General features: G+C 28.0%; 1 protein-coding gene across 2 annotated transcripts in view; it reads right to left on the reverse strand.

Annotated features, from left to right (window-relative positions):
- The window catches only part of LOC142323645 (uncharacterized), a 109956-nt gene that overhangs the window by 16600 nt on the left and 75238 nt on the right, over positions 1-18118 (reverse strand). For both annotated transcript variants that reach the window (XM_075363651.1, XM_075363650.1), the window contains exon 7: positions 13583-13870. In XM_075363651.1, coding sequence (XP_075219766.1) covers positions 13583-13870 — 288 coding nt within the window. The remainder of the gene's footprint in view (positions 1-13582; positions 13871-18118) is intronic.

The raw sequence follows: 18118 nt of genomic DNA on the forward strand, positions 1-18118 counted from the left end.
AATGTGACTTTCGCCAGTGTATTTTATTTTTACTTCAGATTGTCTTTCATTATAATTTGCTACTCTTATTTATTGTTTCAAAAGTGAAACTTATTATTGAATGCAACTTCTTGCCTTTCCTAGAAGCAATATTTCTTTATTTTTGTATGCATTTAGTTGAAAGTCTGTTTGTGACTAATTTTTCATTATGTATGAATCTATGATAAGAAATTTCAGCAGAAAGGATGTTTCTTACTTGATTAGACAATGGAATAATGGAATATAGAAACACTGTATAGAGTTCTGATCAGTTTGGAAATTTTTACCTTTAATTGTATAGAAGGGCATGGTAATTAGGCTGAGATTTTCAGTATTTTTCTCTCAGTTTGTTGATTACATCAGTGAATGTGAAAGAAGAATTTATTAGTTTTATTACGTCTTTATTATATTTACCAGTAGTGTAGTCTTATACACATTAATCTACACAACACTATAACTAATTAAATTTTATAAAATAAATAAATTTGGATTAAAGTAACTTTTACTGCAGAAGTGGGCCATGAGCTTAAAATAATTATATTTGAAGATTAAATGTAACAAGAACTCCTAACATATATTTATACTTTTCCTTATAATCTGTCTACATATTTAATTTTATAGCTCTTTTGTGTTTAGCTTGTGAAGTTGGGTACTTTTAACTTTTTTAATGGCATTGTTTTACGAGTGGTAAGATTTTGTCGGTATGGAAATATAGAGCTGGTAAACCTTTTATACATGCAAGATATTCTATACAAAAACATGCATAGAATTAAATAGCATACGGCAGAATTCATGTGCATATTTTTTCTTAAAAATAAATTTAGGGCCTACATTAACTAAGGCCTTAAATATATGTGTTGATTGTGAAAGAAGAGATTTAAATCAACTGTAATTAGTTCAAAGCTGATTAATGGTTTAATTTAAACTTAATATTTATGGCTTATTCAGAGTTTTCTTTAGTATTCAAGAGTAATAGTCTGTTGTTGAGCTAACTCTACATCGAAACAAGAACAGAAGGAAAAGAATTATATTCGAAGTATATTACATTAATGGTAATTGGTAGTTCTATAACTCCTTGTATATTTGAACATACTCAGCCTCTCCAACTGCACTAAGGTGATTCTAAACAGATATAATTTAGCCCTTGACTGCTAGAGTTAGAATCATTAATTATGCCCAAGTTTTGCCTTCATCTTGAATTATGCTGTTCATCTGACTGTATACAAGACTAATTATGGTTATTTATTTATTTTTTTTGGAAAAAGAGACAGCATCAATTGAAATTCATCATAGACTTGACGCTGTTTATTTCTCAAACATGATGACAGTGATGGTAGTGGGTGTGAAAATGATGTGAATTTATTGATAGTTGAGTAAATGTGACAGATAAACACATAATTAAAGAAGTAAGTGTCCAAGTCTTGTTCAGTGATCACCTCATAACTCTCAAAGGGTTGAAAAAAATTCAATAATTTAAATAGTATAATCTGGAACATTGTTCATGACCAGGTAGGATACTAAAAAGTAAGTGGTGGGTAGATCCACTGAATAAGAATCACAAAAACTAATCCATTCCTCACTCATCTCCTTTATTGTAATGAGTTCAAGAGAAAGGACTGTGATTGTCATATCTAATCTATGAGGTGAAGGTTCATCTCAATTGAAAGAAAAACTGGAAAAAGTAGTAGTGTAAATCTAATTAATTTATCTCTTTCTGTTTTGAAACTATGTATTTTGTTCAGTGTCTCTCAGTTAAGAATAATATGTGTGTATTTCAGTGAAATAAGTTTTTAATAAATTGTAGTGGATGGAAACTTATTTTATGTTTTTCCTTTATAGTGATCAGCATATTGTTATATATGACAAAATTATTTTTTTTTTTTAAGGTGAATCAACTATTATAGTTTATTGGTCTTAAAAATAATACCAAGAGTGTTGAATAGCTTAAATGGTATTCAGGACGTATCTTATCTTGGCTATTGAAATTTTATTTCTATTCTATAAGTTTTCATTTTTAGGATGTTACCATCTGAGATGCAGTGTAGTAGTCATGGTCAGAAAATACCAAACAGTTTGACTGTTTGGCTGTCAGTTTGGTCTAACGAACCTTAAGTTAATGAAAATAGATAAAGTGAATAAACTGTTTGCCGTTTGCTGAGAACAGGTCATATGCACAGCAAACTTGTTTTATGAGTATAAATATGCTGTAAGCTAACTGCTAAGATCAAACAGTCTCAAACAAAATAAATCTTATTCATGAAAATAGAATAATATTTAGGTGCAGAATAAAAAAATCATAAACTGTCAAATCTTGTGATAAAATGATTTATAGTATTCGCTGGCGTCAACTGAAACATCCTGCAGCCTGCAGTAATATGTTGAGAAAAATATTAAAATGAAACTTTTGTTTTTAAATACAGAAAACAAGCAGTTTAGCAATGTAATGGAAAAATAAGTCATGAACATTAAAGATTGATAATAAAACCTGTTTTTCCCAACAGTGACAGTTCTTTTTTCAACAGTTCATTTTGATTTGGGAGAAACAACAGAAATATCCACTTCTATAATATAGCATGTGGGTGAGAAAGAATTTTAGAAATAGTAATTTTGATGTCTAATCAGCTGAAAGGTAACATTCAATAATAACAATCTATTCTTTTGTAAATATTAGAATGTCATCAGTGACATAATCAGGGCAGCCAGGCGTGGACTTTTGATATTTAGTTCTTAATACAGTTGAAGAGTTTTACTGGTTTCTGATGTCTTTATATGTACTCTTATTATGAAGTTATAGAAGATAATGGTAGAGAAATCTACTTTTCTTAATTTAGAATTAAAATTATTGTTTTATGATTTTATAAAAATGGCAAATTTTTAATTTTTTTTTACATTAAAATAAAGAGTACATCATAGAATCACATGTGCATCTACTTGTCTGGCCATAAGTATAATAATTCCTAGACTCATTTGAATCAAAATGAAATTTTCTGCGCAGTATAATTTTGTGTAAGTTTTGCAAAGACCAGGTGAATATTTACTTACAGAAATCACATTTAGGCACGACACTTAACAAAAGAGAAATGTTAATTTACAAACTTGTATGTGTATTCATAAAAGAGATTTACTAACATACTAAATTTAACAAAAGCAACATATAATTAACCAGAAAAACATGATCAACTATATTTTTCATTAAGGGGGCATTAAGGTGGGCACCATTTCCAACAGCAGTACCAGGAATTACATTTATCAAGGAGCTCCAAGAAAAATGGTAGAAGAAAAATTTGCCCTTAATTTGAAATGAATAATTGATGTTGGTAAAAATAAAAGTTATTTAGGTATTGTCTTTTTCTTTTATTACCATATCTAACTTGTGATTCTTTTAGAAATGGATGTTCATTTTCAATTTTTGACATAAACATTGATTCAGATATAACTTTTTATTCTTTAATTGATTTTAATTAATGTTTTTGTTTACAAAGAAATAATTTTTCCAAATGATTAGATTAAAGGTTTCCATTAATTAATAGGTTATGGATAAATAAAGGAACAGTAAAATTAGCTATTTATATATAAATAATTTATTACCTTTTTTAGTGATGTCTTCTGTAGAAATCTTGTATTTATTCTATTTTTAATTAATTAATTTTAAAATAACAATTTTGACAGTAGCATCATCCGCAGTTTGTAAAAATACTTTAAAATATTTTTGAATGATTAAAACAAGTGTGAAAATTGTTTGGTTATACATCAATCATAAATATATATATATGTTATACTTGCATATGTACTTTTGCATATAACATCTACACAATGCGCACACGCACAGTTCTCATAAACAGTTATAGAAAATAATCTCCTAACCTTTTAATTTTATGCAAATTTTGAAATATAATACATGTTTTTTGCTAATGGAAGAAATACAGTTTAATACTAAAATGTTAGAAAATGAATTATTTCTGTTTGTGAATCCCTGCGTATAACCACATCAACTAGTAAAATAATCGCATAATATCATGGCTTAAATATTATTGAAGTTCATTTCAAAATGCATTTTCATCATGTATTTTAATATATATTAAGGCAGTTCTTTAATGATTATTTTGCTTTTTTAAGCCTCTTTGATTTGGAAGTTGTAAACACTGTCAAGATTATTCAATAGTACTGATTATTTAATTATTTTTTTAAAAATTAACATTTCGAACTTCCCTTTACATTTTGATATTAATGTATAACACTACAATCATAGATAGATAAATATATTAATCTTCTTGTTGTAGTTGTGTAAAACAGAAATATACCTCAGATATATCTAGCAAAAATGTTCAAAAGATTGAACATTTTTTTTATTTTGTACTGCTTTAATAGTTGTGTTTATAATGTTTTTCACACATCAGCAGTTGTAATACATGTTAATTTAATGCCTTAAATATTAAACAATCAGAGTGAAACAATTACCTCATAATAACTTTACGAAAATGTTAATTTTGGTCATAACTGTTAAGTAAAAGTAAATATTTTAAATACATTCCATACTACACTAATATTTTCGTGCCATGCAATTAGTTGAATCATGCGTAATCAGTTTAATAAATATTAATAAAAGAAATCTATTGCAAGGTATATATTAGATACTTCATACTTAAGAAAAAGAACTTCCCTTTACCATTTATATTATTGGTAAATTGTCTTCAAGTTTAGAATGTTAAGGTTATATATATATATATTATATATATATATATAAGAAAAGTTATTAGATTAGAAAAAACTAGTTTTTTTTTGTTTTTTTTTTGCAGACGTACATTAGAAGTAACAATTTTTAATATTATTATTTTTTGAATCAATAAATCTATAACATATTTTCTGTTGCAAGTTGATAATTAAATGTGGAAATTCAAGAATATAAATTACAATACTAATAATGCAGTCACTCTGATTAGAAGCCCCTTCATAAACATTTTCATTTATCAAATTTCCTTCACATACTTGTCGTGTGCCCTAGTAAATTTATCCTTGATTTTGCACTATATATTAAAACTAAAGAAACAATGAAACTATTTTTTTATAGGTTTCAACCACAGAAAGCTGAAGAACCAATGATATTGTTTCTTTGTTTAGAATCTAAAATTTTGTTTTGAAGTTTGACCACCTTTCATCTGATTAATATGAATAATTGTTTTTTTTTGTTTTTTTTTCCTCAGAATGTATTAAACCTAATCTTCTCAGAAACAGTAATTAAATTTAAAGATCACCCATAACTGTATCAGATGAGAATCATTAAAAAAATGATTATTTTTGTAATAATTGTAAGTAAGATTTTTAATATACTCCTGGTTTTTAAATTACATTAAAAGATTTTCAGATCCTACATTTAATAATGTAGAGTCACATAGAGAATTATGCTAGAAAAGAAAGTACGGATTCAATGAATGAAATATCAAACTAGTCAACATACTTTTATATATGAATAACAGTTTTTTTTTTCATGTGGTTTGCCTTATCTAATAATTTATTTGCAGATTTTATAGTTGGGAGCTAATTAATGGAAAAACTCTTGATTGTGAAATTTTTACATTACTTTTGTTACAATTCCAAAAGAAAGACAACATTTCTTTATGTCCATTGAGTTTCAATAAAGTATATGGTTTCAACATTATATTAGAGGATTTTGTAATAGAGATATCAGGGGCAATAATATATATTATAATCTACATTAGTTTTACTAAGAGTGCTTACCCGTTAAATAAATAATACAGACAATTAGCAATATCATATAGCAGTTACACAGTATTCACTGTTTAAACAGTAGTATGATGTTTTAATTGACTATCAAATTGTATCCTATCAGCGTAATATAATTACTTATAAAAATTAATTTTTCTATTTACTGCTTTACCCAGTGTAATATAATTACTTATAAAAATTAATTTTTCTATTTACTGCTTTACCTTTTCCTCTACGTTTTGCTTTTTTTGTAGAGATCTCTGCGAAATTAGAACATTTTGTAGAAATTAAATTGAAAACAAAAATTAATTTGAAGATTAAATTAAAATAAAATGGAAATTAAATTGGAAATGGAAAGAAAGTTGAAATATTATACCATATTACAGATAATAAACATGCATTTTCAAAATAGAAATCATGCAAGTTTTAGAAATAAGTACCATATTTAAATTTCTTACTAACAAGGAAATACACATAAATAAAAAAAGCAGCAATAAAATAATATATAATTAATGAATAAGAAAAAATTTGTCATGACTGGATTAGAAAAATTATATATATATTTAATTTTAATTGTTTAACTTATATTTAAAAGATATAATCAAATTATGGCCTCAAAAATATTAGTTTAATTTATCTGTGACAGAGTATAATTGTAATAGAACAGTTAATTTTTAATTTTTTATCAGTAACTGATCTAGTAATATCTCATCTCTATATTTTTAATATTTCTATTGTGTTTTTAATCTAATTTCCACAAAATTTTCTGCTGAAGAGAGATTTCTGTTTAGGAAAGTACTAAATATGCAGGAAAAAATAAATCAGTAAGTGGACAATTAATTTTTATTAATTATTTATTTGTGTTACTCAGTTACTTATACTAAAAACAAAGCAAACAAGTTGTATCAGTTCTGTCAGCTTTGGAACTTAGATTTCAAGACATGTTAAAAAGTAAAATCATTAATTGTTGATGTAACTAGGTGAACCAGTGCTATCTTAATTTTTCCATGTATATTATATGAATATGTTCTATAATTCTATTAAATTTCACTTTTCACATCTATTCTCCTTATTAGTTTACTTCTGTTAGAAAACTTTTCAGTTCTCTTCTCACTCAGAGTTTTGGCAGTAGTTATGATTTTAATTATACTTTTTTAAATATACCTTTGTGGAAGGTTATTATGTTTTATAAATAATTCATTTTTAGCAATGTGTATATCTATTCTGTCATAGTAAGCTAATTCATGACAGAATTTATTGATCAGTATGATGAAATGATTAAATTATTTTAAAATAACTTGATGTTTTAATATGCTGAACTGTGCTTCTAGGAGATTTTCTTTGTACTGTTATGATTTGAAAATATTTATTAGCCGATATTAGGCTATATATTTCAAAAGATAAAGATGGTTAGCACTTGCCTTTATGTGCAAAAAGTAAACAGTTTGAAGCCCAGCTAGACCAGTTATATTTTAATGCTAGTAGTTCCTTGATAATGTCTTTAAAAAACCATTCTTTTATCGGCTTCTAATTAATAAAACATCCTAGTCTTCTGTAATACAAAAATGTAACAAGTTAAGGTATACGTATTACCTGAGCAAGAGATGCAGCAGTCTATGGTTACAAAATCAAAAAAGTTATGTTAGATATCAGGAGACTTATAGAATATCATATGAACCGATCGATCAAACCTCCGTCATCTGTTGAATAATAAATGAACCTTATAATAATACTTCTGGAATTACAATCCATGAATTTAAAGAATGAATCATTTTTAGTTTTCTTTTTAAGAAAGGATTTTCTTATGTTTTATAAAGTTATAAGGTTTATATTTCCATTAAATTATTGTTTAACATACAGTAACAACAATAACAATGAATGAATCCAGATTTAGACATTGAAAATAATTTTTCAATTAAGGTTAAACATTAGGTTTGATAGATTAAATAAATAAAACAAATAATCTAATAAGGAAAGTTCAGCTAATATTTAAATGATTATTAAACAACTTTATTACTGCATTTTTATTATTTATATTTATACACATTACAAAACTGTTTGTAATGAAGACAATAGATTAAAATATAATAAAGATAAACTTTTAATATGAGTTATAAAAATGTTTCATCTTAATATCTAACATTTTAATTGCAAGTTTTCCAGTCTTGACTTTGTGAGTTGTGCTTTTAGTAAACCTGAATTCATTCTACAATTTCACAAAACTTTTTTGGATGTGGCATTGAATTATTTACTTGATAAATTCAGGACAATCAAAAACATCCATAAATAATTTAAAAGATAACTTCTAGTAGTGTTATACAAATGATTAGATTTTTGGTAATGTTGATCAAGAAGTGTGTTGCAAGCACAAAAAAATTTAACTTTTAATAGATTAAATTTATTATGTTTCTGAACATTAAATAAAAAAAAAAAAAAAATGTATGAATAAACAAGTTAACTAATAATTAATTTAATACATTTAAAGTCTGTTTGCCCTTCATCTAAACTTTTGGCAGAATTGATTTCTTAGTACAGCTACTGATTTTGGACCCACTGGGTTGGTCTAGTGGTGAACTCGTCTTCCCAAATCAGCTGATTTGGAAGTCAAGAGTTCCAGCATTCAAGTCCTAGTAAAGCCAGTTATTTTTACACAGATTTGAATATTAGATTGTGGATATTGGTGTTCTTTGGTGGTTGGGTTTTAATTAACCATACATCTCAGGAATGATCGAACTGAAAATATAGAAGACTACACATCATTTACACTCATACATATCATCCTCATTCATCCTCTGAAGTATTATCTAAACGGTAGTTACCAGAGGCTAAACAGGAAAAAGAAAGAAAGCTGCCGATTGTGAGTTTAAAATAAGATTAAAAGCTTTTTCCACAATTTAAAAATCATTACTGTTACGGTTGTCAGCAAACATTATTTAAACGTTATTTATATGCTTAGTGTTGCTTATCTTTTGTAATCTATGATAATTGGTTTTTATAAATAATTGTAACTCTTAGGATGTATTTTTACTTAACATGCTTCTATTTTTTATAAGGCAACTTATATTTGAAGATGTGTATTTGCCCCATAACAAAATGATCTAACAACCTTGGATCTAATGAGGTACTGGTACCTTCCTTTGAAAACCGTAATCTTTGTAATTAACAGCTATAAAGATAATAATCCTTCTTTTAACAGCTGATATTTGTTCAGTGTATTTTTACAAAATTAATCAAATGTTTTAGATAGAATACTGTTGCTCATCCTTAGTTTCATCAATTAAAAATCATTTCATCCATCAAGAGTAATGATTTAAAATCAATTCCTCTCCACCATATATCCTTACCATTATTTTCCATTTCTGATTCTTCAACATGCATACACTCTCATAATTTTATTCACAAACAATGTAGATCTCTCAGAATTATCATTTTCCCCTTAAATAGACAGTAGATAAAAAATTAAAAAAAAAAAAATAATTAAAGAAATTAATATTTTTTTTAAATTTCCTAAGTGAGTAACTACTGAAAAATGGACATTTTTTTAGGGGTTTTCGTCACTTTTCCAATGAAACATTTTTATATTATTACTTTAAGAAATTTACAGATTATAAGGAATGCAAAGTCTGACTTTCTTCGGATTTTCCATGATTATTATTAACTTGACTTGCTCAACATTAAGAATTTCTTAAAGGATAAGTTTATTTATATACTTTTTCTTCTTTGCTAGTATGTTTAAAATTTATAGGCTTGTTTGTCATTTGTAACTAGTGTTCAGAATTTGATTTTTTTTTTTTACCTTCCAGTATTCAAGTTTAAATCGATTAATAAAAGAATAGTTATCAATAAAATTTGTTTTTATAAAACATATCTTATTTAATAATATTATTTATTTTTCATGAACTATGAGTAGTACTAGGTGTAAACAAAAATTCATTATTAATAAAAATATTTTACGTTATCTAAGGGATTAAGAATTAAGAAATATGAGCAGTGAATTTAATGTAAAGATAACCATGCATCCACGGATAAATCTAAAGGAATAGATACTGGTACTGACATTTTGAACTCTATAAACAGTGCATTTTGAACTAAAACATTTTCTTGACATTGTGTAGTGTAAATCACTGCAAAATGTGCTAGCAGTGCCTTGATTGGGTCAGTGATGATTAGGTTTGAAAGTTATCTGAATGCACCTGATTTGACGGTTTGATTACAAGTTTTAAAGCTAAAATTATGAGAATGTGTAAATAAAAATAAAAAAATGCCACAAAAAAAAAAGCTAGCGTTTAATATTAATTATTTATACAATTCTGTTTTTATTTATTGCAGTTTGCATAATTAAAAATTTTAGTTAAAACAATTTCTTCAAAGCATCTGATCAGTCCGGTAGTCTCATGTTTCTGATCTGCCCTGACATTAATTATGTTGTAATTAACTGTTCAATTAATAATAATTAAAGATATTTATTAAATAATCTATTATTAATATTTTCTGTATTTAGTAAATAATTATTATTTAACAGAAATAACTTCTTTTTTTTTACATGTAATATTATTACATATTTTTTGTCTACATTGCTAGTCTTAATGAAAACATTTTATGGCACAGTTGTTAAAAAAAAAATCATCTACACTACAATCAGTATAAAAGATTAATAAAAAAAAATATTTATATTTAACACTTAAAGAGTAGTCAATGTCTTTTGAAATATGTATCACTTTAGACATAAATATTAGTATATTCTCCATTAAAAATGTTAAACACTTCTTCATATACTTATATATATTTACTTGTAAAATTTTATGTATATTAATAATACTGTATATTTTTAGGTAAAATATTTTTTCCAGTTACTCAATTTTATAAATAATAAACACTTGCATTAAACTTATTTTCAGTGTTTAGATTGAATACACACATAATTTGTTGCTGAGCAGATTCTGACTAGGTGTTTTTACTTTTTTTTTTTAGTCTTATTTATTCATATTTGTTTTCATACTCTTCTTTAATTTTATAGTAATTATTACTTCCAAATTCAACTGGGTCCCCTGAAATAATGTATAATATATCAAGTGCAGTTTTAATGTACAGTATTTATTAAAAAGACATACTAGTAAATCTTATCTAAATGGAAAACCCTATGTATTAGTCTCTTTTAGGATCTGATTTTTTTGGAAAAATCTAGCATGTTTTTCATTCTTATTAATCAAACACTGCATGTATCCCTTTATAACCTGATGATTCCTAATCTGAAATCTCTCAGGTAAATGATATAAATTGATATTATATTTAAAAAATAAAAAAACATATAAAGAACATCAATAATTATGTGATTCATTTTATACAATTGATACATCTAGAAAATAGTAGTTATTATATATAATTTTTATGATTGTTGAAGATCATCTTTTAATCATTTCATTATATACTGGTAATGAGCCATACTTTGGGTGTAATATTAGATTAGATTATATTTTATAAGGATTAGAAGATCAAATCAAAAGGGTCACACTTTCTACTCTTATTGAAAGTTTAGAGATTTGTTAGATAATTGAAATTTGTTAAACATCTTGAGTAAGGATGATAAATCAGACTGCATTACATTTTGTTAGGTACTTCTGGGTTGTAAATTAAAAGTAACAACTTGTACAGTCATCACTAATGAACTATGGATGTGTGAAATATAGGTTGACTATATAATTTTGTTAAATATAAATTGACTCTTTAATCTGCATGCTGCTTTAATAGCCCATAAACTTTGCACTGTTGAATGTAAACTATTTATAAAATCAGATTCTTTATTCTTCATTTACTAATATTGTAGACTCAAAAAGTCACTATACTGTAAAGTCAGTATGTGTGTCTGGCTTTTCCATAAAATTTCTGAATGGTTCATCTGATCATCATGAAATATTGTAAAATATTGTATGCAGCATAATCTTTATCGAGCTAAAATATGAACCAAATTCAGTTAAAATTTACTGGTTTTAAGTGCAGTATATTTTTGCATATAAAATTTTTTCTCTCTTAGGTAGAAGATTTTTTTCTCTTCCAAGACCTCTTCAGTGATCGCATGAGTTATCACGTTTTTTTACAACATCTTTGCCCTGGTCACGGTTCAAGTCAAGCAAGTTTTCAATTTTTTTTCTTACACTAAAATATTTAATATTTATTTTCCTTGGAACCTATAAAATTTTTTAAAACTAATGGTTAAATATACCTTTTTACAAATATGTATTTTTAATTCCAAAAATAAATGTCTCCTACACTCTTTCTCTTAAATCTTAGATTTACTTATTTATTACATGAAATTTTTATTATTTGCTACATTATTTGTCTGTAATTGAATTATTTTACATTAATGTTTGCATTATGATTTTATTTTAATTATTAATTATGGAAAAACATTTAGTAATTTTTTGTTACTTAACTCTAACACATAGTGTTACTGTGATGTTGCTTTCATTAATTATTCTAAATTAAGAAGCTGCCTTGAAAACAGAGATGAGAGGTATCGAGCATATTAAAACTATTCATTTAACTTTTAGTAATATGTACTTTATAGCTGATTTTTTTTATACGTTTCATTTAATTTTAGGTTATTATTTTAATATGCATTTTTATTTATAAACATCATTATTTTAATAGTTATTTTATACATAATGTGTTTTTTTATTTTTATTTAATGAACAGTTTGAATGTAGACGATATCTGTATTTTTTCTACATTTCCTATTTCTCTAATTTCTATTATAATTAAAAATCATAAAGTATAAAAAGGAAAAAGTTCATGAGCTTAGACAGAATGAATAAACTATGAGTATGAACTAAGAAAGATGAAGAATAAAAACTGATAGATTCAGCTAGGCAGATCGTAAAGTAGATTTTAAGAAGCAAAATAGGCTATGCTGATTGGCAGTTTTGAAATTCAAATTAGCGATCACTATTTTATTATCAAAATAAAAATATAAAGATAAAATTTTAAAAAATGAAAGAAATTGTAATTTTCAGACTTTTTGAGTTTAAGTGATTAAAACATAATAAATCAATGAAGAAATATTAAGTGATAGTTAATACAATGATTTTTATTTGTTTCTTTTGTAATAAGAGTTAGTTATTAATTTAAACACCAGTCATGCAGTTAAAGAATGCAATTACAAGATATACATTCTATAGCTTTTTACTATTTAATAAATTTGTTTTTATGTCCACTAACAACAATATAATGTGAATTAAATATTTACAAAATTTGTATCCTAATAACAAAATAATAATTTTGTTAAATGAATTAAAAAAAATATTTCACTTACTGCTTTTTCTTTTTTTTTGAGATCTCTATCGAGCATTTCCTAAAAATCTGTTTCTTCAGAATGGGTTTTTTTTTAATAGAAAATTAACAGAAATTAATTAAAATGTTAAAATTGTAGTGATAGGAATTTGCTGTCTCAGTCATTGCAATAAAATAAATAATTTATGTTTAAGTTTATTATTTAAAAAAAAATCTGTTCTGAAGAAGCAGACATCACTCTGTGAAAGTGGTTAATAGAAATCATTAAAATAAAAAGCACTAAGTGAAATAATTTTTTAATTAATTTTAATAAAGCTATAGTATAACTAATATAGAATTTTTTTTAATTGTCCATCACCAAAATATTAACATATGTTAGATCTATAAAATATGGCATAAAACAAACCAACCATAAGCCAAAATCTTTTCCCAAATTGATATAATTATATGGATTGAATAGATAACTAAATAATACGTGTTTCAAGATTAATTTAATACCCGTAACCGGTTAGAAGAATACATTTAAGTAGTATATTAAATAGCTGATTGTTACCTGTGTGAAGCACATTTAATGTTGTCGGTGGAGCCCAACTATAATGATATTGACCAATATTTTTGACACCACATTGCCAGGATCCACTGTTTAGTACTTGCAAATCGATCAGATTTAGACCACAGTCAGTTCCATTGATTGGTGGAAACTCAGCTTTTTTTATTACTGGTTTACCAAGAAATTTCCATTGACATGATTCCACCTTGTGAGAAACTTCACATATCAGACGACGACTTGATCCGGGTGAAACATGTAGCACAGTAGTTATATTAGTAAATTGTATTTCGACTGAAACAGTTGATTTAAAACGCATTAGGATATCTTTTGTATGAATTATTTATGCTGTAAAACTTTTTATAGCTGTTAAAAATGGTGCTAAGAAGTTAATGACAATAGATAAGATATTAATCAGATGACCTAATTTTTATTCCAGAAAGAACTGAAGTTTGTATTAAAATATAATTACTTTTGTTCTGTTTGTTTATGACTGTTAATTTATTTATACATTTAGAAGTAAAGTTGTTATTTTATTTCAGTAAATAATTTTTCAGTTATTAAATGAAATACAAGCACATAGTTTTATATATCAATTCAATAATATATAATAATAATATAATATCTAATTCAAACTTTACTCAATAAACAAATTCTTAATAAATCAATAAATATGTTATTTATATTTGTACTAAATGTCAAATTTTATTTAAAAGAGATGCTTTTTTCTGAACTTTCATTGATTGTGATAGTTGGTTATTAACCACTAATAAGTATAAACTTCAACTGTACCCATTGTTTTTTTACCTTAGTTACCTGCAGGAGTTAGTTTATTAAATGTGGCTTAAGTCATTGCCATTTTACCTTACTTCACACATGTGAAAATGCTACTCCATGAGAATTTTCAGGTGTTATGGAAACATCAGGTTGTAAGAAATACAATATTCCATGTTACCCAGGACACAGGTGCTGTGCTTGCATAACAGGTGGTGATAACAAGTGTTGTTATTCTTGCCATTTAGTTCAAATTATTACATGTGAGTGACTTAAAAATAGTACATTAAAGTTAATATTTGTGTAGTAGTCCTTCCTTGTTACAATGTTAAATATAGAGATCATATAATAATAAAAACATTTATAAAAATTAAAAAACATGACTACCAAAAAATAAATTGATCTAAAAAACCACAATAAATCAAATTAAAATAAAAGAAAACAGGGTATGGAAATAAAGGACTAAACATCATTATGCAGTGTTTAATTAAATAAAATAATGGGTGACCAATCAACTTTCAGATGGTTTTAATTTGTTTAAATATATTTTTCATTTATAGAAAATATTTAAATGTAATCGGGTGGCTATTTTATACTGAATAATTACTATTTAGAACTCTTTAATATAGGACAATCACTATTCAGAGTCTCTCCCGACTGAATTTAAATATTTTTGTTGAAGGACAAAATTTTCTTATCGTTATAAGACCTGGCGAGAACTTAATCATTAGATAACCTTAAATGTCCACTATTTTTACAACATTAAAAATATATTTAAACAAATAAAAACCATCTGGAAATTGATTGGTCACCCATTATTTTATTTATTTAAATACTTCCTAACGATGTTTAGTCCTTTATTCCCATTCGTTGCTTCCATCTCTAGTTCGATTTATTGTTGTTTTTTTAATTCAATTTGTTTATTTTAACATTTTTGGCAGTCGAGTTTTTTAATTTTTATAATTGTTTTTTTATTATTTAATACTTTTTAGTGATCATCAAGAAAAATTCACGATTCGAAAACTTAAGGATATAACGTACTGAGCCAAATGAGGAAACTAAACATTTCAATTTATCTTGCCCTTGACAAAGATACGGGTGCTCAGATCTACGACAGCTCTATCTAGGGTAGTTTTTTGTAGTTTATGCACCGTTTCAGACTAGGACAATATGAGTGGCAGCATACGCCATTCCACTTTGCCGTGTCCCCCTAAAGCATCAAATTCGACAATAGTGGGCTCAATCCACAATCTAATGCCGACAGTATTACCTCTAATCGTATTTTCATCAAACGCTACAAAGACCGTTTGTGGGAGCTCGCCTGGCTCAAGTTGGTCTTAGCATAACGCAGGCTACTCGATTTTTCTGAATATATCAGTTAATTTTTGTTGTGGTTTGGTTCCATCGTGATTTTGTAGCATACTAGCAAATATCCCGTTTGAATTTTAGAAATCGGACGAATGCTTGCAGATATGTTATAAGAGCACCCCATTGTACCTCCCAAAACAGCGTCCCAGTGACACTCTGTTTGTTATCAGTTGATTGTGATGATTGGTCTAGCCCCGCACGAGGTACTCGCATCACCTCATCACTAACTTCACACGCAGTCCCCACAATAAGCTCATTATTATTAAACAGAATTTTTTTTAAATTTATTTAATATTATTTTATTTAACATAAATTTAATTCTATTGTTTTTGTAGTATTATTCATTCGATTGATAAGAATCATTATCATTATCATTATCATTATCATTATTATTTATTTTATTTTACTTTTTGAGGTTTTGGGGGCACCGACTACAGAACTACTGTGGTAATTAGCCCATGTCCATGTCAAAAAAAAAAATAAAAAAGAGAATATTTCTCTCCCCCTGACAAAAACACTAACTACGTAGTCAGAAGACTAGTCTTGTCAATGCAGATCATCTAATAAGTAAACTTGTCATGGGATATTAAAACTGCAAAAGAAATACAAAATGGCAAGGGTGTAAAAGGTCCTTGCCACTAAAAATCACTTACACGCAAAAACTAAATTTAACTTTATTTCAGGCTTCTCGGTTTCCTTTGTGGGGATTTTCTGTTTTTCAACTTTTACCATCAGTGCATTTTGTTGAGATTTCTTCAGTGGTTTAGCTTCTGTATCTCTCACCTTTTGATTGGTCGAAGACTCAATCCTAGGTTGTGTTACAATCTTTGATTTGGAGACATCTTGTTTCTTTTGCATTGGTTTTTAGGATTACTTTCTGCACATGGTCGACTCTTCAATATTTCATTAATGGTACAATTGACCATACTAGCCAGAGTTGGTGCCAGTTGCAAGACTACATCTTCTGGTTTACAAGGAGCTACAGGAACTGCAACAATCTGTGCATATGACGCAGTCCTTGGTGTTTTGCTGAGTACAATTTTTCTAGCTTCATAGAAGTTGACGTTTTTTACTGTCTTGACCTCTTGAACAGCTACTTCTTGATTATGTATTGGGCAATTCCGTGATCTCGCTGAATGGTGCCCACGACAACTGACTCAGACAGGTGGATTCCTGCACGGATAAACAGGGTGTAACGGCTCACCACACACACAGATCTGCTTCTTAGTACATCTTGGCGCTATGTGTCCGAATCCCTGACATCCAAAGCTCCGCAATGGAGTCGTGAAAAATGGATGAACGTCCAATCTATGGAATCTAGCCTCTACTTTCTCTAGACACTTGGGTCTGTTGAACGTTAACGCATGGATCGCTGATGGTGTAACTTTTCCGTTGTGACGTGTTTTTAATCGCCGACATGGTACTGTTCCTTGATTATGAAGTTCCTCGACGATTTCCTCCTCCGTGCAATTTAGTAAATCCCTAATATACATAACCACTACTTTTGAGGTGTTTAACGTTCCATGTGGTGAGACTTCGATATCCATGACTTCCAACTTCGTTGCTTTCAAAAGTCGTAACGATTGTGAATCGTTGACCGTTTCAGTAAATAGTCCAACGCTAGTTTTCCTTGTCTCCTTTACAGGTTCTTCTGCACCTTCCGTGATGCCCAGGGTTGTCAGAAAAGGACTTATCTTTTAGAAATCACCTTCCTTCCTCTTGATCACTAAATACTTCGGAATCGATCCGATGCTCTTTGGGCGAAACTTAGTTCGATCCTTCTTTTCCTGGACTTTACATTGTTCCTTATCGCTGAACTCTACTCTCTTACGAAAACAAAGGCTCTTCAAGACGAGGGTTTTTATGTAGACCCTCTGCCATGGACGTTGTGGAAGTAGACATATCCATAAGCTATAGAATCGTCAGTCAATATGTCAGAAGGTGCGGGAGGAGAGACGGTTAGACGTGCCCTGGATTGTTTGATCGTGCTTGTTCCCCCAGTCACCCGGGTGTTCGACCCGGGTCAGGGAGTCAGGTACTGCCTGACTCACGATACCGACATCCCAGGCTCGCAAGTAGCAGTAAAGTCTCCAACACCTTTATCCATAGAACAATCCCGGCCAAGGGACCAAGTGAGTGACTCACGCTGAACGGCGCAAGACTTCGGCAGAGCTAGCTCACAGCATCTCACCCTCAACCCGGCTCCACAACCGAGAAGAGGGATGAGCACTCCCCGTCCACACTCCTCCCAGCGTCTGCAAAATTAGATCTCGGTCATGCCTCCCGTCACCGCCGCAAACAGCGAAACAAGCACAACCACAAAATCGGACGTGTGCGTAGATGTTACGCAGGGAGTGTTCGGTTTTATCGGGGACATTATTATTATTGTTTTTATTATAT

Source organism: Lycorma delicatula, chromosome 4 (assembly GCF_047948215.1).
Source record: "Lycorma delicatula isolate Av1 chromosome 4, ASM4794821v1, whole genome shotgun sequence".
In the NCBI taxonomy this organism is placed as follows: Eukaryota; Metazoa; Arthropoda; class Insecta; order Hemiptera; family Fulgoridae; genus Lycorma; species Lycorma delicatula.